Source organism: Fulmarus glacialis, unplaced genomic scaffold (assembly GCF_000690835.1).
Source record: "Fulmarus glacialis isolate BGI_N327 unplaced genomic scaffold, ASM69083v1 scaffold46793, whole genome shotgun sequence".
NCBI lineage: Eukaryota > Metazoa > Chordata > Aves > Procellariiformes > Procellariidae > Fulmarus > Fulmarus glacialis.
The window spans coordinates 1-9,545 of record NW_009205714.1 but is presented as its reverse complement, the minus strand read 5'-3'; the positions used below and the strand labels follow the sequence as shown (position 1 = coordinate 9,545).

Sequence of the window (9,545 nt, the reverse complement as noted above, 5' to 3'; positions counted from 1 at the left end):
TTTCCCTATTCATTATTCTCATTTTGCTTTACTAAGTATCTGAAGAAAATAATTTTAGACTTCTGAGTGGGTGGTCAGGTCGTATTTTAGCAATGCAGAAAGTATCTGCATGGCTGTATACTGTACAGTGGGATGATGCATTTTCAATAGTGGAGAGTGGCTTGAGCAGAAGATGAGAAGATCTGAAGTCATGAAAATATTTGAGAGAAAGAGTTTTTAAGACCTGAGTTTCAGTATAAGAAAACAGGTCTGGAAGAGGGAAGTAGGTCCATAAGTTACCTGCCTAATGAGAAAAAAAAAAAATCCTGATTAAAAACCTCAGTTAACTGGCAGACTTTTCATTTCAGGCTGTGAGATTAAAATATGAAAAGTTAAAACATACCATGTTCTAAGTCCTCCAAGTTTTGTAATGTCTACTTAGTTAAAGAAGATGTGTCAGCAAAGATGATACTACATGTGTTTATGTTGCCTCTGTAGATAGTTAAAATATGACACAAGAAAATAGAGCGTAATATTTACGAGAGCTGTCAGGTATTTTTTCTTGGAATGTTTCATCTGTGAAAATCATTAGCTTTACTTTCAGTGTCAGGATGTTGAATTGCCATGATTTTCTTATATTGTCTGTTCAATTACAGTTTAACAGTTGCTTGAATAAATGTGTCAGCCTGTATAAGATCCAAGATGGGATGACAGTGATGTCAGTAGCCTCCTGCACAGGGCAGAATTCCATATGAGTACGTTTTCCCACAGAATCAAGCCCCTGATATTTTGAGTGATATTGTTTAATTTATGTACTTATGAGTTACAAAAAATATTTAAAATAGAGTATTCCTCGGCGATCCAATCTACAGAAGGTGGTCCATGATTTTTGGTGGGTCCATACTAAACACTGTCAATAATGTTTTCCATTAAATTTTGATAAGATACGTGGTAGTTCACAAAAAATCTCCAGGGTGCCATTTTCCACTGGGAACCATTGAACTATTGTTATAATAACTAAGTTATTTCTTGTAACTTCTTATAACTGAAACTTACAAAATTTACTATGAAAAAATTTACTAAGAATTACAACCTCATAAATTTGTTAAACAATGATATTCCAAATAGGAAAACCTAAACCTGGCTCTGAACTCAGCATCTGCTATTGGCTGTACGGTTGTCAATATCGGATCACAAGATTTGCAAGAAGGAAAACCACACTTGGTATTAGGACTTTTGTGGCAGATCATCAAAGTTGGTCTTTTCGCTGATATTGAGATCTCCAGAAATGAAGGTAAGAGTAATGCCAGGTATGGCAATGTCCGCAATTTGGAATTAACTGAGGTCACAATGGTAATGATTTCAGCTTTCTTTCAAACTTGCTTTTAGCTCTTATTGCCTTGCTAAATGAAGGGGAAGAACTAGATCAGTTAATGAAGCTTTCCCCAGAAGAGCTCTTGCTACGCTGGGTGAACTACCATCTGGCCAATGCAGGCTGGCAGAAAATCAGTAACTTCAGCCAAGACGTTAAGGTATGTAGTTATTGCTGTGATAATTGAACATAATGGTATTTAAACACACTATGCATAGAAACAAATGAGCCAGATCAGAAGTATTTAGAAAAATAGTAGTCATCTGCTTTTTCTAGCTATCCTGCATTTTTCAACACTGAAAGAGCATTATTTTGATCCTTCGTATCCTATTCATCCTGCATTTTTCAACACTGAAAGAGCGTTATTTTGATCTCTCATACCCTATTCAGTTGCTCATACTATATATTATCGTATCACAGTGTAAAGCAAACATTTCCGACAAGCTCATACTCAGGGAAGTTCTAATGTTCTAAGATTGTTATTATAGTTACTTAGGACAATTTGCACTCTTTCTTTTGTTGTTTTAAGGAAGAAGTGGATGGCTTTAAATCTCCTCCCAGTTCATATTTGCTAATAGTGATTGCCCTTTGTACCTAGCATTCTACAGAAGAGTAGGGAACCTCTTGAGGAAAGGACAGTTATTCGGAGGGCTGTCTGGAGTAGCTACTGATTCTTGATCCAAGGAGAGAGCAGCCCCACTCAATCACTGTGCTTTGCTGGTGTGCCGATTTACTGACACAAAGGGACTGAAGGGCATGTTGGTTCCTTGGGGCAGACGGCAGATCTGCATAATTCTTCTGTCTTTTCCAGTCATTCTGCATATGATATGCAGAGTACTGTAGTAAGTCCAGTTGAAGAGAGAAAAACCCAACTTTTTAAAACTAAAAGCAAAGGAGCAAGATTCCCTAATGTGATAAGACCTCTTTTCATTGAAGAAAACCATGTCATTAATTGCTAGTTATACCTTTTCAAATGCCACCAAGAAGGCTATTATTAAAGCAAACCTTTAACTAAGGTTTTATGTGAGAACTGCTACTGTGGTAAAAATACTGCATGCTATTTAAGAGAAGTATTAAACACTTATAAAACTAGCAGGTTTTTGTTTTATTTTCCTAGTTTCTTAGTGGGGAAAAAACCAGAAGCACACTGAAAACTGCGTCAAATAAATATAATTTCTTTTGTCACTATAGATTCATCCTAAAAGGGCCACTTTGCTCTCCATTTTTAATTCCAATTACCTCTGCATTACATACTTGCTCGTACTTCTTAAAAATATTACACTGCTTGTTTTAGGATTCAAGAGCATACTACCATCTGTTAAATCAAATTGCACCTAAAGGAGATGAATTGCCCATTAAAATTGACTTTTCAGGATTTCATGTAAGTATCCAGAAACATAAAAATACACTGAAATTATCCGAGACCTCTGTGTATGTATCCAACATCCTGGTTACAAGGCTGTCCCAGAATCCCCTTTTGTTTTGTAACACATACAAAAGTTCAGTCAGATTCCTCAGTGTCACAAAAGCTTAAATGGGTAAAAACTTGAGTAAAATTCCAGGGCACTGCTGAAACAGGATAATGCATCCTGCAGTCTAAAATCTGGAGCTATGTTTTACTTGGAGTAGTGTCTAACTGTTTTTTACTTTCATTTGAGTCCTCCAACATGAATATTACAACATCCTGCTTCAGTTCTGCTCTTCTGGAATTCGGACAAGGAGAAACAGTAGACTTCACAAACCCTGTGATCCTTCCTCAAACCAAATAGTGTTCAGAAATAACATGCGAGCCCTTCCGATAACCAGAAGGAAAGTGTGGCAATCATCAAGCTTTTAAGTTGTAAAGGGATAGAGGGTCTAAAATTAGCCTAGGTAGATGTGAAAACCCTTTTCTCTAAGCTGCTACATAATGCTCGTTGGAAGGATTATTCTGAGAATGTGTTTGATAAAAAATTGAACTGCATGTCTAAGATATAGATATCTATATATCAATCAGAATCTTGAGTAGAATCTCGTTATTCATTATAATAATGAAAAAGCCCACATGCAAAATTATGTTCGCTTGCAAGGTTTAGTCCTCTCAAACTCCTTCATGAGGAGAGCTCTGTTTTATGTTTGCTTTTGTTTTGGGGTTTTTTTGGGAGCGAGAAAGGAAAAATTTTTTCCCTGTAATTTCCTACAATTCATATGATCATGTTCTGTAATGGGTTATAAACCAGTATCAACAACATGTAACAACTTGTTCTAGAGCAAGTTTCTGGTTAAATGTACCACCGCTGAATTACTGACTGTTATTCAATTCTAACAGTAATTCAATTACTAACTCATTTCCCTATAAATAGTAACTCTTAGTGTTGTGAAGATTAGAGGCAAAAAGTATACGCTACGCGGTTTTGAAGACTGATTTATTCTATGTAGATTAATAAGAAGGACGAATAAACAAAATAACAACAGATTACCAACTTAAGATAATTCAGAGGCAAAAATATTAAAAGGAAAGCAAGGTAGTGAATTATCACGTCCTGAAGCATTCAAGCTCTTTTTGAGGGTTTTGGGCATCATCTGTAATTACTATGCTTGAAAATATCAGTTTAAAGCAGTGATGGTGAACCTGTGGCACGTGTAGCAGAATATGCAGTGCGGGAATCAACAGCCTGGAAACGGAAATATAACCACTACACCTCTGGCTGGTACTGCTATTGCTGTGATTCATGAGGAATGCTGCGCAGGCAGCCACAGAAGTGAAGGACAGAAAGAAAGTGGAAGGAAGATGGGAAGAGGGGAATTGTTACGGGCTGTAAGAGCTAGCTCAGGCATTAGGGGAATGAGGGAGGAACTGACATGGGTCATTTAAAGATTTGCCAAACTGAAGATTCAGTAAAGAATGGAAACATGCTAGTATTCATTACAAATTAATTGTTGTTATTTTTTTTCTTTTAGGATAAAAATGACTTGAGGAGGGCTGAATACATGCTGCAACAGGCAGATAAATTGGGCTGCAGACAGTTTGTAACTCCAGCTGATGTGGTTGCAGGCAACCCTAAACTCAATTTGGCTTTTGTTGCAAATCTCTTTAACACATATCCAGCCCTACACAAGCCTGACAATTCATCTTACGATCTCAATTTACTAGAAGGTACTCAACTTACTAAGCATACGGGAAATAAGAATATTAGTGATTTCTATTTAAGTATTCCTTCTAGGGTGTGGTATAGGATCCCTGTGTGATGGTGCCTGTGTTAAGACCAGCATATAGAGCTTTCTCACTAGCTTTCAGTATAAGCCTCAGTAGAAGTCCCCGTTACTGTGAATATTGTTCACTTGTGCTAGCCTGACCAAAGGCTATTCCTGAATAACCTTCTATCATTAATTTGCACTAGCAAAAACTGTCCTCTTACTCCCTTTCCAGTTTCCTGTGCTTCTTTCCATACTGTTTATATTTCAGCTGATGCACAAATTCTAGCTTTCCCTAATTTGCAAGGCTATACTCTGCAACTTTAATAGTCTTTTAAAGTACTTTTCACATATTGTGTTTATATATATGTGTGTGTGTATTAGTTTGTTGCCTTTTAAAACAGGAAACATTAAAAAAAAAAGGCTTCTGTATCAGCAACCTCTATTAATCTATTGCATCAACAACCTATATAGATCCTAGCATATCAGCAAGTTTGGACTTTAGCTGTACAGTTCAGATCCCTACTGCTAGATATGAAGGGATAATTGGTAGCAATCTTTGGCTATTACCCTTTCTGTGGACCAGCTGATCTAGGATAATGAAATGGCTCCTGCCAGTGTATTTCACAGTTGTTCACTGATCTTAAAGGAATGGTGAGAATCAGGGGTGCCGCACTCGGGAGAATCATCAGCAATGTTCACACATTCCTCTGCACTGCCTACTCCTGCCTTCCTCTTACTGTTCCTATCAGGTTTCCTTTCCATCTAGGTGAGTCCATCTTCCTTTGCTCCTCTTTTTTTCATAATTTGTCTGCTCTGCTGCATCCCTCTGTCACAGATCTTGTATCCCTCAGACCACTCCTGTTTCAGGCTTTCTGCTCTTCTAGTTTCAGCTGAGTGCCAGCTGGGGTAGAGGTATCAGAGCACAGGAGGTAGTCTTCCCTTTTCAGCTGTGATATCCCTAGTCACTGCAGTCCCTGCTATCCAGGACAAATGTTTGAAGGAAAGGCCTGCTCTTCCTTTGCTGCAATTTGGTTAGAAATGTATGCTCTTGGAAATGTATACAGGAGCTGTGTGGAGGTGGAATATGTTCAGTTCAGCTTCTTTGTTCTGAACATAAAGTTGCAGGTGTGATTCGAAATACTGAAAACTTGGTCAAATTTAGAAGAGTTTTCATTGGCATGGCAAAAACCAGCTGAACTACTTTCTGAACTTTCCTAAAATATTTAGATGAGATCAAAGTCTCAGCTAAAACAGTTTGTAAAAAGTTACAATCACTGAATGGTAGATTACAATTTTACAATGATAAATACTGGCCAAATTTAACTTACTGTTTGTACTATATGTTTTGGAGATAGAGAATCATGCCAATGTTATCTGTTCAAAGGCAAGTAGACAACTCTCCTTTGCCCCCAAATAATTCCTGTGGTGTCATGTAGATCTAAATCATCAAAATAGTTATTTCAGCCAAAAGATGATGTTGTTAATGTGTTTTTCTGTTAACTTGTTTTATTTTTTTCCATAAAATCCTGTGGTTTTACAGTTTTTCTCACGGTAGTGTTATATAAAATATAAGACATTCATTTCTTTATAGTTTCATCATAGATTGTCTGTTGAAATCTGACTCATAATTTATAATGCTTTCCTATTTTGCTTCATGAAATGCAGATTTGACCCCTCCTAATGTAGGTACTGTATTTAGTACTTTTCTGTACTCCATAGAAGTGTTTATTCTGCTATTTTTCTTCTTTTTTTTTTTTTCTCTAGTGTTTTAATCATCTCTGTTCTTTTCTGGTTGATTTTTTGCATTGTTCTTGTATTTTTCTATTGCTTTAATGTGTCGACATAAGTAAAAAAGAAGAAAAAAAACCCCACAGGTATAACATGGTGCATATAAAATGGGGGCAGCACTTGCAGTACGTCAAATGCCATATAGTTCTTTCTGTGGGTTTAACCAGTAGGGGTCTTCCATGAATCAAGATGTAAAGCTCTAGGCATGTGTGGGTGAGTACAGCTTTCTGAAAGTCTTCATTTTCCTGCATTAAATTCCATCTTTTCAGTGACTGTTCCACCCAAAGAGTACGATGTGGCTGTTCTTTTTGGTTTAAGACAATGAACACTACATAAATTGATGTCTGCTCTCATAATGCTTAACAAGTCTGGTGATGTGCACTTGTATACAGAGAGAAATATCCCTCAGGTATACTGACATAGCAAAATGAACATTTGATATTATGTGGGGATGGAGGGCGGAGTCCTGACCTCAGTCAATGCACGACCTTTAGCTGGGTGTTGCTGTTGTGCTGAGGAACCTCTCACTTGTGGGGAAGGCAGCAGAGTTGGGAGTCTAAGTCACACAGAAGGCTGAGTTCTTGGGCGGAGGAAGAGGAGGGACTTCTGTCCACCTACGTTTCCTCCAGTGTAGGTGTCCGCTGCTGCTGTTGCTTAGTCCACGGGCAGCCTTCAAGGCTGTTACCACGAGAGGGTTGACTACTCCCACTCAGGCCAGCTGAACTTAGGGTGCAAATTGCTTCTTGAGCTCTGTTGTCTTTCAGAGAGAATTGTAGATATTTGGAGCCCTTTGGATTCTTGACCCCATCCTTATGGCTACGCCCCACTCAGTTCCGTAGTATAATGATCTCAAAGAAAGAGATGGAAATAAATGTAAAGGATACTACCAAATTTGCTCCTCTCTCTTTTGTGTAGCTCTGCCCCCTTTCTGCAGTTTTCCAATGATTTTGGCTATCTGCTGCACCACTCAGCAGAAGATATGCTCCTGATAGGATCACAAGGTATATTTTGAATAAAAGAATAGAGAGAAAAAATTGGTCAGTTCTGAGCCATCTGGAAAACTTATGAACACTTACGAGTTGCATGATAAAGGGATTTGTTTATTTGGCATATTAAATATAGTATGCTGGGTTTAGTTCCTGGATTCCTGCTATACAAAAGGGTGCTGCTCAACTTGCATGCTCTTGTTCCTGCCTGGCTACTTTGGATTCTTTTGACAGTGTTAAGCATGCATTTTAAAATTCTCAGTCTGAGTGCAGTTACTGAGTATCTTTTTTTGTAGCCACGCTTTGTTTAGTAAGAGTTCATTAAATAATCTTGTTACTTTCTTTGCAATGGACAAGTGTTCCTAAAAGCACTTTACAGTCAGTATTTTAGGTATTGCAAACCAGCTCAAAGTTCAGTAAGCCTAAAAACTTCAAAAAAGAAAATAGCAAAAGGGACTTGCTTCAAAATACTATAACATCCTAATTTACTGTTTATAAACTTAAATTATATATCATGCTTGTATTTTGACTGTATCTTTTTTTTATGGAAAAACACTGATATTTTTAATAACTTTGTCATAAAATGTGATTCTTTGTTATCTTTTAAATTTTGTTGTGGGAAGAAATGTGAAACAAAGCTGACTGCCTGCAGACTTTGCAGAATAGTATTTTTCTTTGTTTCAGCATGTATTCATCAGTGACTCTTTGGTAATTTTTACAAATACTTTTAAACAAATACTAGTTTGAATTGCATATGAAAGACCTCATAATTTAGAAAGGAAATATAGCAGTAAGATGAATATAATCTATTCTATAAATGGAAAGGAAAGTAACTGGTAAGCTGGCTGAAACTTCTTAAATAAAATTTGTTCTGTTGGAAAATGTCAATTACAGCTGAAATTACTGAATTTAAAAATTTTATAAGTATATTCTGAAGTTCAGAGCTTTTTGTATAGAAGGGGAAGAGACCTAGATTTAAATTGTAACCTTGATCTAAAAATCAATGTTCTGACATAGGTCTATTTCATGGAAAAATATTAAAGAGGTTTTCTTTCTATTCTAATGATAAATACATGTTTATACAGTAGCTTCATTTTGCAAAAACATTCATTGTTCTGTAGTCAACATAGAACCGCAGTACTAAACGAGACAGTTTTCATGCTACATAAACCTCATTAGACAAACTCAGTACCATTATCCTCTAAGGAACAAACGATAAAAGCAAAGAAAAATCTTACTCAGATTTTTACCTGTTTCAGTCCTGAGAAATCTGTTCCTTCATTGTTTGGGGACGTTTTCTCCCTCCTCAATGTCCTTCCTGTTTTCTTAACTGTGGATTATCAGCCGAGGGGAACAAAGCGATGAGGTTATTCCAAGCTCTCATATTCAGGCAAAATATTTTCTGAAATGCTCTTCTTTGATGTAAGAGGAAACAGCTTATGCAGCGCTGACTCGCATGCAGTTGGCCACAGATACATTGTTAAAATTTAGGTAACGTTGTATGTAGAAAATTAATATATTACTGCAAACTGTAACTATAGAGAAAGAGCGTCAGTTTAGGAACTCATGATTACAATAGGTAAAACCAAAACAATCTAAGTCAGGAAAGTGAAGGTTGTGTTTGTTTGGTTTTTTTTTTTTTCCCCCTACTGAATTTTCTGCATTTCTCATAAGTAGAGTTGCTAGTTAAAACTGCAAGAATAACTAGCCCCGTTGGCCATACAAACAGCTTCACAAATTTAACCAATACTATACTGCCTTGCTGAATCTGCAGTGTTAAAAAGTAAAAAAGTGAGGTCTGTTGCTTTGGGGAGGACCTTCACGAATTAATACTCGGAACTTTTATGTGGAGAGAAGCGGAGCTGTGGTTTCTGGAGTTTGATGCAATTGCAATAAGCATGTTAGTACTAACTTTTAATAAAAATATTCCATTTCAAACAGATTTAAAGATGCTGTTTAATGCAATTTCCATTGATTTTGGTTTTAGGAAATTATTATTAATCATCACTGTTTTCTCCATGATATATTAATTATCTAAAGTATAACCAACAAACCGTCTATTTCTGTATTTTATCAAGTTGTATTTACACTGAAAAATGTAGTCTGATAGTACTCCCTGTAGTGCCTCTGGCCTTGTGCCCAGAACTGAGGGACTCTGAATTTGGTAGGATTGCCTCAACTTACTGGCCAGTAGAGACTACTGTTAGGGAAAGGATGAACTCTTTTTTTTTTTTTTTTTTTTT

General features: G+C 36.7%; 1 protein-coding gene across 1 annotated transcript in view; it reads left to right on the top strand.

Annotated features, from left to right (window-relative positions):
* Positions 1 to 4,487, top strand: part of LOC104075094 (plastin-1) — a gene marked incomplete at its 3' end in the record, with an annotated part of 12,569 nt that extends 8,082 nt beyond the window's left edge. Inside the window, exons 6-9 of the mRNA XM_009575472.1 lie at positions 1,108 to 1,273; positions 1,369 to 1,511; positions 2,646 to 2,732; positions 4,292 to 4,487. Coding sequence (XP_009573767.1) covers positions 1,108 to 1,273; positions 1,369 to 1,511; positions 2,646 to 2,732; positions 4,292 to 4,487 — 592 coding nt within the window. The remainder of the gene's footprint in view (positions 1 to 1,107; positions 1,274 to 1,368; positions 1,512 to 2,645; positions 2,733 to 4,291) is intronic.
* Positions 4,488 to 9,545: the final 5,058 nt, after the last annotated feature.